The sequence below is a fragment of the Schistocerca cancellata genome, chromosome 4 (assembly GCF_023864275.1).
Source record: "Schistocerca cancellata isolate TAMUIC-IGC-003103 chromosome 4, iqSchCanc2.1, whole genome shotgun sequence".
NCBI lineage: Eukaryota > Metazoa > Arthropoda > Insecta > Orthoptera > Acrididae > Schistocerca > Schistocerca cancellata.
The window spans coordinates 829,987,654-830,008,983 of NC_064629.1; the positions used below are offsets into that span (position 1 = coordinate 829,987,654).

The following is a 21,330-nucleotide window of genomic DNA, read 5'->3' on the forward strand; positions in this document are numbered from 1 at the left end:
TTTGTCATGGTTGCTTATTCTCATTATTTTCATTTCTTGTTCCATGTTTGAACAATGACAAAACCACTCAAAAGAACCAGATGGTACACCATGACCTACACACACAAACTAACACACAGAGTTGCAAACATCCTAAAGAGACAGGGCTTCCAAATAGCACATAAGTCTGGGCAAACCCTCCAATCACACCTAAGCCAACCAGCTACCAAGAGGGACAAATTTCAACAATCAGGAATATATAAACTTGAATGTCAAAGTTATAATCTAGTATACATAGGCATGACATGCAGGAATTTTAAATCACGATACAAAGAACCTATCAGGTGTTGGAAGTACGAAACAAACCATTCCACATCTGCAGAACATTTAAAACACCATAACCACCACCCTACAAACATGTAACAAGAAATGAGAATAAGCAACCATGACTAACATCTTATACAAAGGCAAGAAAACTTCCACGTTCAGAAAGCCATCGTAGAAAACAAATATGTGATAAACGAACACACACACATCAGCACAGGATCCTTACTACACTTAATAAAAGAAATGGTAAGATAATAATAAGAAACTCTTTCCCCTGCGCCTTCTGGACACACCCACCCACCTACCTACACACACACACACACACACACACACACACACACACACGCGCAAATTTATATCGGAAGAGATCACAGATACTTCAATAATTACACTCGAAAGTTTGGCAATAGCATTCGATCGTTGGCAAAAACATCTGACAGTCGGCAACAGAAGCCAAAACATTGCATCGAAACAAGTGTTCAGTTCATGTTACTGTGAACTGTGGAAGGAAAACCGCAAATTGTCATTTTTAAGAAGAAGAAAAACACCAAAAATGCACAGGAGCGTAATATGTAGGGAATCGTCCACGCAACCTGTAAGTGCAGTTGAAAACATTACTACTTAATAGGAAATACCGACCACCAGAACTGTTTATAACCTATAGGTACAGTGACCAAAATGCAAATTAAATAGCAAACATTTGTACATATTCCAGGCCACTGAAAATGCCTTGCAGAAAATAAAGGCGAAACGCGTATAGCACTAAAATTGTGTTTTATTCAGTTGCTGTCAGACGGTCCGTAAGTAAAAATTATCAGTATACCGTAATAAAAACAAAGTTTATTAAACCTTTATTTAATTTTCTTGAGAGATACAACTGATGATAACTAGCTAGGTTACGAAAGTACATAGTACGGCACACTACTTTACTGTTCAAAGCCCAAGCTGACAAAGGTAGATGGAAAACTGACTAGTCCAAATGCACTGTTGCTCCGAGTTATTCCACGAAACTAGCTGTAGAAAAATTCACAAGTCCAAACTTCATTCTGCCTGTCGCCACGCGGGATTAGCCGAGCGGTCTATCCCAGTTAAGTCCCATAAGGTTTCACACACATTTGAACATTTTTTTTAAGCTACCTGTCGAAACTTTGCTAAGTTTCAGATATCCAGCAGAAAGTTTTAAAGTTAAAGAGACTGTTACCTGAAAATTTGCCATTTAGACTGCGACCAAAATGCCGTTCATCAAGCCATACATCTACTGTAACACTTCCGCCCTGTCGGACGAGCGTTAGCTCAATAAAGCCTGTACTGTAATAAGTTCACGGGCTTCACCTTGTAAACAAGGATTTAGTACATAAGTTGACCGCGTGTACCTAATGGAAGCAATTCGGACTTATATTCAGTCAGTAACTACAGTGATACGTCAAGCAAATGTAAAGTACAATTCCGCGTTCGCATGGACAAGAATTACCCACAGTAGATACTACCAATGATAAATAATACGGTCGCCAGCCTAATTAGGCATTGAGTGAGTCTTTCCTTGTACAAGTGTGTGCATGTACAAGCATAACAACACGTAGTACTGCTGCGTTATATGGCAGAGTTTGGCATAGAAAAAATCCACTGAACTAAAGTTTTCTTCTTTTGTACTAATTTGGATGAGCTAAACTTACACAACACCACACAACAATGATTACTACGAGCTGCACTTTGTATATTGATCAGACTGAAATCGGGCATAGATTACCCTAGAATAAGCAATTTTGAAAACACACATACAATGTCACTATTAAAATTGGAAAAAACACTAATACACTTAGGTTTAATATAGAAATTAATTTTACTGTTCAATTCTGATCAGTACACTTCAAAATGTGCAAGAATAGGCAAGAGAATGGGGGGGCCCTGAAACTGTTATGGTTGTTATACTGAAACTAGTAAGTCCTGAAGGTAAATTAACACTCAAAGTTATCAGTCTGTGAAGAACTAATCTTTTGTCTTATTTTGAATTATTTAGTTATCATTCTTTCAGTCTCAGATTAATTAAATAACATTGCTAGCTCAATTCAAATTTTATCTTTCAATTTAATCACACTGTTGTTCTTTACTAACATTTACATTTGCACTCCTAACTTTAAACGTCTTTGTAGCATAGATTGGTCTGCAGATAATTTAATACTAACTGTAAACTTTCAGTTCGGGATACTCGGGTTGCACAATATGTGGTAAGGACCCTGTCTAGGTCAATGATAAGGATAAGTGATGGCTAAGGCAATTCTGGTAAAAGTCACGTTATTATTGAACAGTTAGAACAGTTTCAACACTGGTCCACACAGATACACTTATGAAGATGAAATAAATGTTTGACCTGTGCACGTCGGTACGGCGGATGGCGGGCAGCGAGATAGCGGGCAGCACAGCACACATACAAGCACGGCTAAGGCTCTCACAGTATCGGCACTTTCATTCTTCTTAGCGTCGTAATCTTTCCAATTTTGTGCCTGAGGAAATAGCCATGCCAAGTAGTCGTCGGAATCGGCCCATCCGAGGCTCAATGGAATCCATTTTTCCTAGACAGCCTCCTCGGTACAGTACAAGTTCCTCTGACCGATGCTCAACTCCGACTGTTTCACTGAGCCCGTTGTGCCGAACCGCGCCAGTGTGCGTTTTCCCGCACTCGCCTGCATCCACCTTTTCCCGCGCCCCTACAGATAGGGTATTCACCACAGGTTTTCTACTACACATATTCTAATGCATTACCTACGTATGGACCAAGTGTTTAAATTACAATTTTCACATTATACAATAGTTTTAACATTAAATACACTTTCCTTTGGTTATCAAATTGCTTGAAATCTAACATAAGTAATGACATTCATTTCAAAAGTTGTGTACAGTTTCTTTAACATGACACGAAAAGGAAAAAAAATCCACAACATTATTTACATTATTTTACATAAATTCAGGAAGAAAAATTTATCTAAATTCATAAAGAAAAAAATTTATTATAGGTACATTATTGTTACACATGCCCCTGTTTCCAGAAAATTTTCTTAAGTCTAAATTTTATGGGAACACTAAATTTAACAATGATACACTGGTTCTTAATCTTTACGTAAATGTCCAAGAAGATCTACACTACATATTTCCTTCCACTCACTGTGTATAGGTTCACACTATTTTAACATATCAAAACCAATTTCTCGTTATTTACTTAAGTGCCTTTTGCACAGTCCAACTTCCCATTCTAACATTACTAAAATAGCAATTTAATCATTTTTTCCCAAATTTCTCAAAGAAATAATTTAAAATTCTGGAATACAAACATTTAATTACAAAAACAAATGCATATTTCATATATATTATAAGATAATTTGTCGCTGCTTGCTTTGAATAGCAGTCCATTTCCTAATTTACTAAACAAAACACACACACAAAATTTTCAGAAATTATTTACACATATTTACTGCCTATTATGTGTATTTGGGCAGTCCATTTCACTTCATATTGTCACATCCTCTGGATTACATTTACTATCTTCCATCGACTATTTAGCTGCCCTCATTGGTATTTGGCAGTCCTTTATATTATGGTTCATACACTGCCCATTTTCATTTTTGACAGTTCCATCTGTTATCTGTCTGAAAGCATTTACCCTTTCCTTTCAGTCCTTTCCTCCATATATTTTTATAGTTACAGTACAATTGGTAATCTGAAACTCACATAACTACATTAGTAAACTTTCAATGGTATACAGGCATTTACAAAGAATAGTTACATTTGAAACAATTTGTGTTCAGCCTAAGATACAGCACAATTACTCGTTTCTGGGAACATACAGTTTCAGATCCACTATATTTCTTACACCTAAAAGTCTTTTGGATTTTGGGTAGATTAGGTAGTAAGCATTTTCGTGTGGAATGTTCTGTATTATATATGGTCCATTATAGATATATTTAAATTTTGAAATTTCATGGTTTAGTTCACTAGATTTTTCGTGGGTTTTCAGAAGAACATGATCTCCAATTTTAAATTTTGAAACTTTTAGATTCTTATCGTGTCTTCTAGATCTAGCTTCGGCTTTTTGCTTTGCCCTTTTTATTACCAATTCTTTCTTTTGATTCAATCCCAAACTTGTACAAGGTGGAAACTCTAATCTTTCTTCAATTAAACTTTTACTACTTTTACCTAACAAAATTTCTTCCGGTGGGAACCCTGTAATTTCATGATGTAATGTGTTCATGACATTCTCAAAATCCGATATGAATCTGCCCCAGGCTCTAATTCAACAAACAATAATTCACTTTCAGATAAAACTGAGTTACAGTAATAATAAAGTTATGCATAATATTAATAATATATAAAAATACAACATCCTGCCCCCTAGTCTCTTTATTAACAAGGCAGTCTTTTCTGGTTCATAAAACAGTCACTCAAGTCTGGTGGCTTCTTAGGCCTCTGGAGTTCAAAGTCTTTGCTCACTTGAACTCTTCGCAAAATAAACACTGAGTCGTCAGGCGGCTCTTTCTTTCTTTGTTCGGTCTCAACATCTGGATTTTGTTTTGATATCTCGTCATCGTTAGGTACAATATCGTACTTAACTGCAACCCCTTTTATTTCACTAATTTTTTCATATCCTCTTGCAGTAAAAGTATATTCACTTTCTTTTACCCCGAAAAATTCATCTTCACTAGAGTCATCACTACTCTCTTCCTCCACATCAGATTCGCTTAAGTACGCTACTTTTGCACAACAGGGAAAGCTAGTATATTCAATTTTGTCTGTATTTACGTATATTTCATCATCTGAACTATCGTCGGAATCCGACCATTCCGGATCGCTATCAGGTTCTAACATAAAGGCTTTTCTGAGACAGGCACTAAGTTCTTCCTCGGTATTGTCATCAGGCTTAGATTTTAATTCAATCTCCTCTTTTGGTGAAACGGCCTCATCATCAGCTTTATTTACCTCTACTGTGACTTCATATTCGGTGTAATCCTCGTGGACTTTAATTACTTTCATGTAATCATCTGCCCCTTCTCCACGGTGCCTCTCGGTAGCAGCTTGCACTATTGGCGGATTGTTAGCAGAAGTTATTTCTTCGTCAATGCTGAGAATTTCATCCTCCAAATCCTTCCTATCATTAACCTTCCCCTTATCGGCAGCACGCGTACTTTTCGCGGCGCTATTTATTCTCCCTTCTTCAAATTTGGGCCACTTCACTATATTGACGCCCCTATCATTTCCCTTTCTACTAACTAATTTCCTCGCCTCATACTCCTTCTTAAAATCCTCCCACTCACATTGCTTTAGGCCCTTGTACAGATCGTCGATCTGCACACACCAATCAGTTACTTCTGCTAATTCATTATCGCCCTTTTCCTCATTGCGAACACTGCTAACCGCACCTCTCTGAGCACTCACAATCTCATCTATTGTTTCCTTTGCCACGGAATTATCACTCGTAACATTCTCATTATCTCTTACGGCTACGTTCGTACCTACTGCTGCCGTATTGCTAGCGGCTTCTCTCTGAACAGATGTTCCGCTAGGCTGGGCCGTTGCCCTCTGATGCTCCACTCGCCCGTTAACCTGGAGTATTCTGTGCGGCCTATATGACTCATGCTGGCTCGCACCTGACGCTTGTCTCGCCACAACACGTTGCGTCGTTTCACGCCTGTCTCTAACCTGTCTCATTACATTACGGTCGGTCCGGTATCTGTTCTTAAATCGGGGCCGGTATGTATTGTCCGCTTCCGTTTGGCCCGCAACGTTCGCGGAAATTAGTTTCCCGCGTCGTTATTATTTTGCGCGGTGTACTCTCGACCGCGACCTGGATAACTTCCTCTGCCTCTTCCCCTGCCTCTTCCTCTCTGTATCATATTGACGCGAAATCCATCGCCGTCATTTCTTTCGTCATGGTTTCGGTTATTACGGTTACCAAAATTTTGATTATTGGTTCGACTTTCGCGCCAATGGTCTTCGTCTTCGACCCTTTCTAGAAATGCTTGGAAGCTACGATGGTTGCTTCCTACATACCTCTTAGAATCTTCTGGGAGCTTTTTGTACAGTTCCCAGATAATTTCTGAATCTGATCTTCGGCCTCTTAGATGTGTCAATTTCCGGTACCAATACTCGCAGAAATCTTTCAAAGAATTCCTGCCCCTGTTATCATGCTGTTTGGCCATGATAAATTCGCGCCATAAATGGTCCTGCTTTTGTTCAGACCAATATTCTTCTGTAAATCTTTGCCTGAATTCTTCGAACGTCATTCGTTCGGTATCTAAATTTATTCCCCAGCGCTTAGCGTCACCTGCTAAGGCGCTAATTTCTACATTTATCTTTTCCTGATCAGACAAGTGCTCAGGAAATACTCTCTCGCAATTTTTGATGAAGTCTAACGGATGCCAACCGTTATGTTTCTTGGCGGGATCGAAGCGTTCCTCGCCTTCTAACAGCTTCGTAATCGGTGTGCCATTACAGACAACACCAGGCCTATCTTTTATTTTGCTCTCCAGATCGAAAATTCTGCCTTGAATTTTCGTAGTATTTTGTTCACAATTTTGAACACATCCTGTTACTTTTTTATCTAATTCTTTTTCAGTGTCTACAACTACCTTTTTCAACTGAGATATTCCGTGTTGACATTCGTTTACGATCTCAGTTTTAAGACCGAAAACTTTTTCGTCTACCTTAGTTACAACCAGAGGTTCTATTTTCTCTTGGATGTTGAGAATTTCAACATCGAATCTACTATTAATGTTACCAATTTCCTCCTGCATAGTATCCATATTTTTGTTAATAGTATCAATTTCAAATTTCAGAGTATTTACCACAGAACTTAAATTACCCATTTTTTGTTCTACTTGTTCTATTTGTTTACTAATTTTAATTCCCTGTCCTTCAACCTGTGCTTTAATCTGATCACTTTGGGTTTTGAGCTGCTCGTCAACGTGTGTTTTAAGCTGATTAACCTGATTACCGACTTGTTTTTGAAGTTGTTCATTCTGTGTTTTGAGCTGCTCATCAACGTGTGTTTTGAGCTGATTAACCTGATTGCCGACTTGTTTTTGAAGTTGCTCATTCTGTCCTACAATTTGTTTGGTTAATTGTTCAAATAAGTCATTCATGCTTAAAATTTTTACACTGTTTTGTTCTACGGAATCCGTGTGTTCCGATCCTACTTCATAAGTTTCTTTCGGTTCTTTCTTTATCTGCGGTGAATTAAATATGTCAGTGGATTCGTTCACGTACCCACTATCATCTACAAAGTCACCCTCTACTTCCTGTTTTGTCCCTTGCTGTGTTCGAGGCGATCGCGACATTTCAATCTGTTCATTGACGTGTTCATGGTATTGTATGTACGCCAATTGTCTTCCGCTAACGCCATCTGTTATCTGGCCGCGTAAACTCCTACTACTACTAGCCGCATTCTCCATTTCGCTTGGCACATCTATCCTGTCCCCGTTCCTGTCCATATTAAATGCCAACTGTACCACACTATTATACTTGACTCACACCGCAGTTTACTTTGCTAAACTTTATTGCTGTTCGTGCCACTGAACATCCACTGTTCGGTATTTACATTAATTTGTAACCGACAACAACTGGATGTCCTGTCACCGGGAAGCCACGTGTAACACTTCCGCCCTGTCGGACGAGCGTTAGCTCAATAAAGCCTGTACTGTAATAAGTTCACGGGCTTCACCTTGTAAACAAGGATTTAGTACATAAGTTGACCGCGTGTACCTAATGGAAGCAATTCGGACTTATATTCAGTCAGTAACTACAGTGATACGTCAAGCAAATGTAAAGTACAATTCCGCGTTCGCATGGACAAGAATTACCCACAGTAGATACTACCAATGATAAATAATACGGTCGCCAGCCTAATTAGGCATTGAGTGAGTCTTTCCTTGTACAAGTGTGTGCATGTACAAGCATAACAACACGTAGTACTGCTGCGTTATATGGCAGAGTTTGGCATAGAAAAAATCCACTGAACTAAAGTTTTCTTCTTTTGTACTAATTTGGATGAGCTAAACTTACACAACACCACACAACAATGATTACTACGAGCTGCACTTTGTATATTGATCAGACTGAAATCGGGCATAGATTACCCTAGAATAAGCAATTTTGAAAACACACATACAATGTCACTATTAAAATTGGAAAAAACACTAATACACTTAGGTTTAATATAGAAATTAATTTTACTGTTCAATTCTGATCAGTACACTTCAAAATGTGCAAGAATAGGCAAGAGAATGGGGGGGCCCTGAAACTGTTATGGTTGTTATACTGAAACTAGTAAGTCCTGAAGGTAAATTAACACTCAAAGTTATCAGTCTGTGAAGAACTAATCTTTTGTCTTATTTTGAATTATTTAGTTATCATTCTTTCAGTCTCAGATTAATTAAATAACATTGCTAGCTCAATTCAAATTTTATCTTTCAATTTAATCACACTGTTGTTCTTTACTAACATTTACATTTGCACTCCTAACTTTAAACGTCTTTGTAGCATAGATTGGTCTGCAGATAATTTAATACTAACTGTAAACTTTCAGTTCGGGATACTCGGGTTGCACAATATGTGGTAAGGACCCTGTCTAGGTCAATGATAAGGATAAGTGATGGCTAAGGCAATTCTGGTAAAAGTCACGTTATTATTGAACAGTTAGAACAGTTTCAACACTGGTCCACACAGATACACTTATGAAGATGAAATAAATGTTTGACCTGTGCACGTCGGTACGGCGGATGGCGGGCAGCGAGATAGCGGGCAGCACAGCACACATACAAGCACGGCTAAGGCTCTCACAGTATCGGCACTTTCATTCTTCTTAGCGTCGTAATCTTTCCAATTTTGTGCCTGAGGAAATAGCCATGCCAAGTAGTCGTCGGAATCGGCCCATCCGAGGCTCAATGGAATCCATTTTTCCTAGACAGCCTCCTCGGTACAGTACAAGTTCCTCTGACCGATGCTCAACTCCGACTGTTTCACTGAGCCCGTTGTGCCGAACCGCGCCAGTGTGCGTTTTCCCGCACTCGCCTGCATCCACCTTTTCCCGCGCCCCTACAGGTAGGGTATTCACCACAGGTTTTCTACTACACATATTCTAATGCATTACCTACGTATGGACCAAGTGTTTAAATTACAATTTTCACATTATACAATAGTTTTAACATTAAATACACTTTCCTTTGGTTATCAAATTGCTTGAAATCTAACATAAGTAATGACATTCATTTCAAAAGTTGTGTACAGTTTCTTTAACATGACACGAAAAGGAAAAAAAATCCACAACATTATTTACATTATTTTACATAAATTCAGGAAGAAAAATTTATCTAAATTCATAAAGAAAAAAATTTATTATAGGTACATTATTGTTACACTACCCTTGGACAACTCGCAAAGCAAACTCTCCACACCTGACATGCCCACTGTACTGGAGCAGACGCAATCTGTCGCAGAGAAATTTTAATATTTGCGTTTAACATACTGCTGCTACACATATTACACGTGAATTGTGTGGTGGGGTTCTTGGCTTTCTCATTTACATCTTAAACAGTGTTAACTTACCTATATTTTCTAGTACTTATTATTATCAAAATGAAGAAATTTACATGTTCACAGATAACTATGCTCGTTTACAGTTTCATATTGCCACATACTGCCACTAGTACTTTTTAGTTTCGTTTTGAGCAACCAAGATCACATAACGAATTTAATTCCTCTTCTTTCTTTGTTGCTGTTTCCTTGTTTCTCCCGTACTCCCTCATTTTCTCCCCATGTTGTCTTTTGCTTTCTTCTTCCCACGTTGTTCAGGATTTCTTATATCTTCTTCTTCGAAAACCATCTAAGTTAAGTATTTTGATCTTAAAAAAGTTTATCTTCAATTCCTTGATTATGTTTCTCTCTACTTCTTATCTTAATGATGTAATACATGCTAGTATTGATTTCTTCTTCCAGAAATACCAGACTATTTGTTTTGTAGGCCTGTTCTCATTCATTCGGTAGAGGTGTCCGAAATAAGATTAATCTTCACTTAGTCATTAGGCCTGATACTTTCTCTACATTTTTGTAGATCTCATCATTACTACTCTATTTCCAACCAGCTGTAGTTTGTATCATATCCACTATTTTTAGAACAATCTGTCTTTCAGATATTTACAGTCTGTTAAACTTATAGTTCATCGTGAGGCATTCACATCCCTATAAACACTCTGGTTCTTCCACTGCGGTATGGTACTTAAGTTTTGTTTTTTCTGGCTATGCATTTCTTGTTCTAAGTATTCATTGTCAAACCTATGCTCTTTCCATTTTGTTAACCCTTACGTCTGTCGCCAATTTTTTTAGTTCATTCTGTTGTATAGTTTTTCCAAGACATTTAAATTTACTTGCTCTATTTTACCTATTTGTGTTTCTATTAATTTTTGAGCATTTTTTTATATTTGTCATGAATTTTGTTTTTTCAGCTGTAATTTTGACACCTGTTCCATTTGCTATCTTGCCAGATGATTTATCTGAATAACTGCAATTGTCAGATATTTTGAAAGCATTGGAAAATCATCTGGAAAAGCAAGCAGTTTTTCATTCCAATTGTTTTCCTTCCCTGAATTATTGGTTTTAGCTCCAAATTTCAGATCCTTACAGTTTTTTCTGCAGTGGAGTTAAACAGTAAAGAGTGGTAAACTGTCTCCTTGTCTAACACCAGTTTTTAATTTCAAATGTCTTACCACCTGCTTTGGTGTTTTTGAGTGGTTTGATGACTCCATGAATTTCTAGCTCTTTTGGTGGGAAATATTTCTCCAGATTTTGAGTCTGTAAAAATTATTGCTACTATTTCACAATTTCCTTTATTAATTTAATCCTATCTTTTAATTTTCATCTTCAAAACAAGTACTTGCTGGTTGGTACTCTTCAAGTATATGTTTAAAGTCGGTCAGAAGTTTCTGTTATTATTTTTGCCGAAATGTTCTTGTATTTTCATAAGCTGAAATTATTAAAAGGCTTTTTATTTTTTTCGATCATTTTTTATGTTTGTTTCCTTTGTTGTCTGAATTGTTGTAAGTGTTCTTCTCCATTTAAGAGCTCTTTATTCTCATACTTCTTCACATTCCACATCCCACCACGTTTCCTTTTTATTCTTGGCCAATATTAAACTTTTCTGTGCTGCTTCAGTAACTTGTACCTGCAATTCATGCCAATCACCTTTTTATGTTATCTCCTATTTTTTCTCTAACTTTTTCTATATTTTGTGTTGTAATATTGCCTGTAGTTGAGTTATATCTTATTACTTTCTTGACTGTCTTTCTTTATTTTAGGTGGGAGAAATCGTATTTTAATCTTAGACGCATGACGATATGAATCAAATTATCACTAAATTTAGTGATTTGAAATGTTTTGCGTTCACATATGTTTTTGTTCTCGCAATTAACACTTCGACTTGCAAATTAAAACGTATTACATTAACAAAAATTCTGAAACTGGATTTAAGTAGTGCGTTTCTAGCAATATTTATGGACACTTCATTCTTTAAAATCTCTTCAAGCGTTTATAAGTTAATTTCTTACATCAATAGGTATTTTCAAATCTTACATATTCAATATCTTAAGTGCTATTCTGTCTATCGAATGGGCGTTTAGACGCACTTTTTCGTCTCATTTTTGTCTTTCATTTGGAATCATTTTGTATTTTGTAACTTTCTTGCTTTTGATTGTACATATTGTTTCCCTGCCGGAACGCTCACCCCACGAGCAACCAGCAACGGCCACGCGCTGGGGTAAAACCCATTTGCAGTAACTCTCCAGGCTACCTGCTACCTTTCTGTTAGCCGGATTACTTCGGGGATTGTCTTTCCGCCAATTGCAGTCTGCTATCTAGCAGACAGCTCCACTCGCTACCTCCTCGCGAGTTACGCTTGCCTGTACCAAGATTCGCGTCACCTGCCGAATGTCTTACTGCCAGAGCTGCGCTCTACCAAAACTAGGACTCGGTGGTTTTTGTACAGTACATAATTGATACAATAAATGGTAGGATTAACGGTAGTATTGGTGACATTGGCAGGGAAAGAAACATAACTGAATGTGTGAGAGATAAATTGGGAGCTGACGACTTCTTTTTGTTGTTTGTTTGGCACATAATTAGAACCACACATAGTTGAGTATTTTATATCCTCAGCAGACGTAAATTGTATTTGAGAAGTAATAAAACTTAGTTGACCGCGGAACTTCAGTGCTGTTATTTAACAAGAGCAAGTATTTTGGATGCAAGTACAGTTCACATGCACAAATATATAAAAATCTGTACAATTATTTTTTACTGAGCAGAAAGTTCATCATCATGATCCAAGGCAAGAGTGAAAGTTGTTTATGTATAACAGAAAAATGTTTTATACAACCTCGACAAAGTATTGAAGTGATGTTTGATAAGTTTTTGGTTTGCTCTTTTTAATTTTACTTTCTTTTCGGGAAACTGCCTTTTTTAGCGCTATGTGATAAATCCGTATTGTTTTTTATTTTTAATACAACATCCCTCTGTCTCTCGTTACAAATCAGCAATTTTCAAATCAAACCTGAATTAAACGTTTTCAGTTTAAATTTTGCTATAAATACAGTTTATTATTAATTAACAGACTGGAGGATAACCACGCAGAACAAAACTGTTCAGTAAATTACGCGGCCCCCACCCAGTTTTTGGAAGGTTTACCGCTTCTGGTTTCAAGGGAGTCTAGAAAGATCGCGTACATGGACAAACTGATCGAGATGAGGTAGCGACCAATAGGTGTGCAACAGACTTAACCTACAGGTACCGTATTTTACGGACGATAAGGTGCGTCTTATAGTCCGTAGTGTCTTATAGGACGTAGCGTCGTAATTTCTAAGTATTTCTTCAAATAACATTTCTACTGTTTTTTATCATTAGGTAGCAAAGACAGACTAAAAAAATTATTAATTTATGAAACCGAACTGACCTTTAAAATCGTCATCTGAACTTTCTTCTTCTTCTTCTTCTTCTTCTTCTTCTTCTTCTTCTTCTTCCCCCTCCTCCTCCTCTTCGTCGTCATCGCTGTCCTCTCCATATGTAAGATGATATTAGCTGCCATTGAGAGCGTTAATTATACGGCACTTCTTGAAAGATTTAACAATAATGTTTTCTTCCACTCTAGACCACGACTGTTTTATCCACTGACACACTTGCTTGATTGTGGCCATCCATTTGTTGCAATCCTCCGTCATATAGACTATAAATCGTTTATTTACCGAGACATCAAGAGGTTGCAATTGTGAAGTAAACCCTCCCTAAATAACAGCAGGCTCTGCAATTCCCTGTCACAGTTTCTCTTTCACGGAATTTTTCAAATGACTACTGAACTGATCGAGCACAAGGAGAGAATTATTATGCAATACAGCATATTTCCTTCTCGCCCACATTCTGTTAATCCATATTTTCATACCAGCCTCGTCCATCTAACCCTTATCATCACCTGCCGGTATTTCAGAACGTTTTGGCATTGTTTTGTGCTTGAAAATGATTATTGGATTGAGTTTAGTACCGTAAGCACAACATGAAAGGACAACACTGTAGTGCATTTTTTCATGTCCACTTTTTTTATAGTTACAGTTTTAGCACCTTTCATGGCAACAGTTCTGTTACTTGGCACATCGAATGTCAGAGGGGTTTCGTCCATATTCTCTATTTGGCTTATTTCCACACTGGTTTTCTTTCGATGTTGAGTAATAAATCGACGGAAAGATAATATTTTCACTTCATACTATTTTGACATTTTCTGAGATATTCGCACGCTAACTCCATGAAGCTTCATAAATCTGTAGCACCAGCCAATTCTACCCTTAAAGTCTGTTAAGTTCCACTGTAGCGCTAGCTTACGAGCGTGTATTTGAATCATTTTTGCATTAATTCCAATGATCTTTTGACGGTGTCCTTGAATTTATTTCAATACATGTTCTAGTTTTGGCCACTTTGCATTCATTCCTCTGTTTGCACATTTAATCTTCCTCATTTTTTTCTGTTCTTCGTTACTAGGCCACCAATCGCGGAAGACCAGAATGCCATTCAAAATGTTCAAATGTGTGTGAAATCTTATGGGACTTAACTGCTAAGGTCATCAGTCCCTAAGCTTACTGCCGGCCGCGGTGGTCTAGCGGTTCTGACGCTGCAGTCCGGACCCGCGGGACTGCTACGGTCGCAGGTTCGAATCCTGCCTCGGGCATAGGTGTGTGTGATGTCCTTAGGTTAGTTAGGTTTAAGTAGTTCTAAGTTCTAGGGGACTTATGACCTAAGATGTTGAGTCCCATAGTGCTCAGAGCCATTTGAACCATTTGAACCTAAGCTTACACACTACTTAACCTAAATCATCCTAAGGGCAAACACACACACTCATGCCCGAGGGAGGTCTCTAACCTCCGCCGGGACCAGCCGCACAGTCCATGACTGCAGCAGAATGCCATTCAGTTGCTCTGTTTCCATATTCTTCCAGATATGGTATTATTTTCAATTTATAGCCCGCATCGTATAGTGCTGTGTAACTGTTTTGTTTACGTAAAATGTTTTCGATGTTTAAAAGTGTGCAAGAAGTTGTGTGTGATGTTTAGTGTGTGTGACACTCCGCACAAATCGATCATAAGGAAACTTAAAGTCAACGAAATGAAGCAGAATCCAAAACATCGACAACATCACATAGGAATGACATAACAAACACAAAAAACGCACTTGAATCATTTCCAGAAACGTGTCATGCGAAAAATAAAATAAAGAAAATCGTGATTGGTAGCAGATGAGTTATTTATAAACAAACCTATTGTTTTCACAGTCGCAGGCAATCAGAACCATTTATAATGGATCAAATCAGATAAATACTTTTTATTTTTTCCATTACTAAACTAGCTACTAACAACAATATTGTACTGTTACCGATAACACAGATCACTTTCAATTCAAGTTTACTGGCACTGTAGACGGCAATGAGGTATCATAGACTAGACAGTGTTCTGGGTTTTGTGATGATGGGGCAGGAGGAAGACAGTGTTAGCAAGCTTGAGAATCCCCACAACTCACGTTCACCGCATCGGTGCACTGATGTTGAATCCATTGTTGCCAGATAGAGATAGGCATCTAATATATGGCCAGTTTTAGGACTGGTGGGAATTTTAAATCAAACACAGGATATTTTTAGATTAAATTCGAGTATGAGACGCACCTAAATTTGGAGACAATTTTTCAAAGAAAATAGTGCGTCTTATAGTCCGTAGAATACGGTAACGCGGTTAGATCGTGACTAACCAATGCTACTAGGAAAACTACCGTAGTCTACGCTTACTTATGATGGTGTACGGTATTCTATGGTAGATTTGAAACTCTGCTTACTGCGCATGTGAATACTCACTCCATAGATATTTGTAATCTGACAGGGGAGGCCACGACGTTTGGAACGCGGATTTACTTGAAACTTCATACACTCGTAGTACTCCATGAGGACAACAAAATGTGTAAGCTGTAGAGCGTACCTCTCAAGCGTTATTGAGAAAATCGCAAGATAATTTCGGTTGTCAAATATAGACCTGTGCGTGGCCGTTTTTACCATGAAGCGGCGGCAGCCGAGTGGGATGCCGGCACGGTAGCTCAGCGTGTTTCGTCAGAGGGTTAGCTGCTCTCTGTAAAAAAGAAAAAAAAACTGTTAATGGATAAACGACGAACTGAAATGGGTGTCTTGCGACGTCCGCCCCGAGCAGATGCAACGAACGAAAACGAACAAAATGAGATTAAAAAAAAGTGGGTAGCGTTCAAGCCCAGTAATCGCTGGATCGCTGGATCGAGTCCCGTTCGTTAGGTTTTTTTTATTCCTAACACAGTCATTTTCTTTACTATTTATATTACTATTGATATAATGAGAAAAATACGTGTAATCGGATGAACTTTTATTAAATTTACAAATTATTTGACAGTCTACCAATTTTTATTACGAGAAATAATATAATATTCGTAACTATCGCCTAGTAAACGACCGAACGCATGAAGTGATACTGAAAATGTATGCTTGTCCGTGTCTTCAAAATTGTTCGTGTTTAATCGAAAAAGAACGAGAAATTGCTTCTCGTGAAGACGCTATTAAAATACACTCGATACTGCATGATCAATTATCAGCGCCGTTATTTGAGGAAATGCTGCGTTATGCATGGTTTGCTTCCAAACTGTCGGCTGAAAGAGACGTAACGAAGTTTGTTTTTCCACGGAAAACCTCAAAAGACCTTGCGTATGCGGAAACAGCATTTATTCAATTAAGCTGGTCCCGTTTAACTTTGTTTTCCATCTTTTTACGAAAAATACCATTCTGCCACTGTACTCGTAATGTCGAAAGCGACGATAAATTTTACATGTTTCGAAAGCCGTCTGTGCCGGTCAAAACTTGAAGGTAAAAAGTTGTTTCGGGCTCCATCCAGGTATAAGGGATTTCTCAAATCACGGACAAGCACACATTTTCAGTATCACTTTAAGCGTTTGGTCGTTTACTAGTCGATAGTTATGACTATTATATTATTTGTGATAATAAATATTTGTTGACTGCCAAATCGCATTGTAAATTTAATAAAAGTTCATCCGATTACACGTATTTTTCCCAATATATCAATTGTAATATAAATAGTAAAGAAAATGACTGTGTTAAAAATAAAAAAAATGACGAACGGAACTCGATCCAGCGATTACGGGGCTTGAACGCTACCCACTCGACTGCCGCCGCTTCCTGGTAAAACGGTCGCGCACAGGTATACAGGGTGATTCAAAAAGAATACCACAACTTTAGGAATTTAAAACTCTGCAACGACAAAAGGCAGAGCTAAGCACTATCTGTCGGCGAATTAAGGGAGCTATAAAGTTTCATTCAGTTGTACATTTGTTCGCTTGAGGCGCTGTTGACTAGGCGTCAGCGTCAGTTGATGCTAAGATGGCGACCGCTCAACAGAAAGCTTTTTGTGTTATTGAGTACGGCAGAAGTGAATCGACGAGAATCCGCGGGAAACAACTCAGTATGAACGTCACTCGCCTAAGGTGAACGTTTTCTGTGCCATTTCAGCCAATAAAGTTTTTGGTCCCTTTTTCTTCGAAGGTGCTACTGTAACTGGACTACAGTATCTGGAGATGTTAGAGAATTGGCTGTTCCCTCAGCTCGAACAAGAAGCACAACAAATCATATTTCAGCAGGATGGAGCGCCACCACATTGGCACTTATCTGTCCGTAACTACCTGAACGTCAACTACCCGAGGCGATGGATCGGCCGCCAGGCAGCCCGTGACAGAGCACTTCATCACTGGCCTCCAAGAAGCCCTGATCTTACCCCCCTGCGATTTCTTCTTATGGGGGTATGTTAAGGATATGGTGTTTCGGCCACATCTCCCAGCCACCATTGATGATTTGAAACGAGAAATAACAGCAGCTGTCCAAACTGTTACCCCTGATATGCTACAGAGAGTGTGGAACGAGTTGGAGTATCGGGTTGATATTGCTCGAGTGTCTGGAGGGGGCCATATTGAACATCTCTGAACTTGTTTTTGAGTGAAAAAAAACTTTTTTAAATACTCTTTGTAATGATGTATAACAGAAGGTTATATTATGTTTCTTTCATTAAATACACATTTTTAAAGTTGTGGTATTTTTTTTGAATCACCCTGTATATTTGACGACCGAAAGTATCTTGCGATTTTCTCAATAACGCTTGAGAAGTACGCACTAGTGCTTGCACATTTTGTTGCCCTAATGGAGTACTACGAGTGTACGGAGCTTGAAGTAAATCCGCGTTCCAAACGTCGTGGCCTCCCCTTGTGAGTGCAGCCCCCTTCCTTGTGTATCCGGCCTGTCAGTTTGTACAGCTGCAGGAGTGTGTTGGCTTTGCAGACGCATCGGCTGCAAGTGGACAATGGCGGTGTGCATCCTGTGCTACCTGCCGTACATGGGCGCTCAGCTGTACCCCCGCACCTACACGCTGGTTCCCGCTGCTCTGCTGATGGGTTTGGCGGCAGCGCCGCTATGGAGCGCCAAGTGCACCTACCTGTGCGTCATCGCAGACGTCTACAGCCGCGGGAGCGGATCCAACCTCAAGACTGCACGTGACCGCATCATCGGCTCCTTTTTCATGATATTTCTCTTCTCCATGGTATGGGGAAATCTCATTTCATCACTGGGTAATTATAAATACCATTACAAGCACAACCTAGATCTCTTAAACAACTAGCGAGGATGTAAACTTAAAATGCAACCATTCACTTGTAGAGCTGTTTATTAAAACAATAGCGTTGTTACCGGTTTCAAACCGAAATCTTCAAGACCAAACAGTTATTCATGCTTATTTCTCTCTCGTAAGTTATGCTAGTAGTGACTTCAGAAAGTACACTACTGGCCATTAAAACTGCTACACCTAGAAGATGACGTGCTACGGATGCTAAATTTAACTGACAGGAAGAAGATGCTGTGATATGCAAATGATTAGCTTTTCAGAGCATTCACACAAGGTTGGCGCCGGTGGCGACACCTACAACGTGCTGACATAAGGAAAGTTGCCAACCGATTTCTCATACACAAACAGCAGTTGACCGGCGTTGACTGGTGAAACTTTGTTGTGATGCCTCGTGTAAGGAGCAGAAATGCGTAACATCACGTTTCCGACTTTGATAAAGGTCGGATTGTAGGCTATAGCGATTGCGGTTTGTCATATTGCGGCATTGCTGCTCGCGTTGGTCGAGATCCAATGACTGTTAGCAGAATATGGAATCGGTGGGTCCAGGAGGGGAGGGTAATACGGAACGCCGTGCTGGATCCCAATGGCCTCGTATCACTAGCAGTCGAGATGACAGGTATCTTATCCGCATGGCTGTAACGGATCGTGCAGCTACGGCTCGATCCCTGAATCAACAGATGGGGGACGTTTGCAAGACACCAACCATCTGCACGAACAGTTCGACGACGTTTGCAGTAGCATGGACTATCAGCCCGGAGACCACGGCTGCGGTCACCCTTGACGCTGCATCACAGCCAGGAGCGCCGGCGATGGTGTACTCAACGACGAACCTGGGTGCACGAATGGCAAAAGTCATTTTTTCGGATGAATCCATGTTTTGCTTACAGCATCGTGATGGTCGCATCGGTGTTTGGCGACATGGCGGTGAAAGCACATTGGAAGCGTGTATTCGTCATCGGCGTACTGGCGTATCACGCGGCGTGATGGTATGGGGTGCCATTGGTTACACGTCTCGGTCACCTCTTGTTCGCATTGACGGCACTTTGAACTTGGACGTAACATTTCATATGTGTTACGACCCGTGGCTCTACCCTTCATTCTGTCCCTGCGAAACCCTACATTTCAGCAGGATAATGCACGACCGCATGTTGCAGGTCCTGTACGGGCCTTTCTGGATACAGAAAATGTTCGACTGCTGCCCTGGCCAGCACATTCTCCAGATCTCTCACTAATTGAAAACGTGTGTTCAATGGTGGCCGAGCAACTGGCTCGTCACAATACGCCAGTCACTACTCTTGATGGACTGTGGTATTGTGTTGAAGCTGCATGGGCAGCTGTACCTGTACACACCATCCGAGCTCTGTTTGTCTCAATGCCCAGGCATATCAAGGCCGTTATTACGGCCAGAGGTGGTTGTTCTGGGTACTGATTTCTCAGGATCTATGCACACAAATTGCGTGAAAATGTAATCACATGTCAGTTCTAGTATAATATATTTCTCCAATAAATACGCGTTTGTCATCTGAATTTCTTCTTGGTGTAGTAACTTTAATGGCCAGTAGTGTACTTTAAACATCACGGGGTTACTATGAATGAAAGAAAGGGGTGGAAGGCAGTCAGAGTGGCCGAAACTGAACTAACAGCCGAATGTAGCCATTATCCAGTGTAACATGCGCGCTCCATGTTAACTAAACCTTTCCTTCCTCTGTATTAACATACGCAAGATGTAACTGTTCCCATTCCTAATGGAAATACAAAACATGGGAGGGGCCTATGTGTGTTCTATCGCATCAAGGTAGAATACAAAGATTCTGTAATGATTCACCAACCTGATGTGTGCTAAAGATGCCAATGTCCCAGCGCAGATACAGCACTCACGTCGTGAATCCGTTGTTCGTGAAGTGAGGCTGCAAGACGCTTGGGATAGAATGAAGGCCCTCAACATTACGAAGTAACCTGCCAAGTGCCGATTTTGAGATGGCAGATACATTTTATTTATGCTGGCGAATCATACAAAGCATCGAACAGCAGACAACCTATTTTACAAAAAACGTACGCGTACCAAGTCACACGTATTACAGTTCATTCTAGCAACACATAATTCCGGTAGGTTCAGCATATTGGAGAAATTGCATTCACAAACTAAGTTACATATTTACTCTTATCTTCTCTGATTTGCACGCAGAATCGCGATTGTTTAATACCATTTTATACCGATCGCATCTCTTACTTTTATAGTTTGGCTTGTAACTCGAACTGAACCGTGATAACCCTAGTACCCGACTCGATTATCCGTAACATACTCCAGCATCAAACGGAAGTAGTCAACACGAATCACTTCACTTCATGGCTCACTTTTGGCGGGAGCCTAAGATGTAAGAAGTGCTTCGTATGATTACCGTTACTCTAATGTTAATGAAAATTATTATAAAAATGAGGTTTGAAATGTTCGTTTTCCTTAGTATCCTTCGCATTTCGAACAATCACGTCCATTTGCATACCATGGCGTACAAAAGATTTTATGGTGTTAACAAAGGCAAAATTACACTGTACCTCCATACAAAGTACCGTCATACAAGTTGAACTTTACACAAAGCATTACAAAAAATTTTACATCTGTGCAATACATGTTTTCACGTACCTTAGACGTACAGTTCCCACCAGTGTACATGTAAGTGACCAAATATGTGTTATTCCTTACCATTAACCACTACACAGATACAATATGATAAACCTCGTATGAGCATAGAATGCCGGCCGC

At 39.3% G+C, this 21,330-nt stretch overlaps 1 protein-coding gene across 2 annotated transcripts in view; it reads left to right on the forward strand.

Moving 5' to 3' along the window:
• The window catches only part of LOC126183572 (UNC93-like protein), a 430,963-nt gene that overhangs the window by 318,429 nt on the left and 91,204 nt on the right, over nucleotides 1–21,330 (forward strand). For both annotated transcript variants that reach the window (XM_049925664.1, XM_049925665.1), the window contains exon 3: nucleotides 18,230–18,516. In XM_049925664.1, coding sequence (XP_049781621.1) covers nucleotides 18,230–18,516 — 287 coding nt within the window. The remainder of the gene's footprint in view (nucleotides 1–18,229; nucleotides 18,517–21,330) is intronic.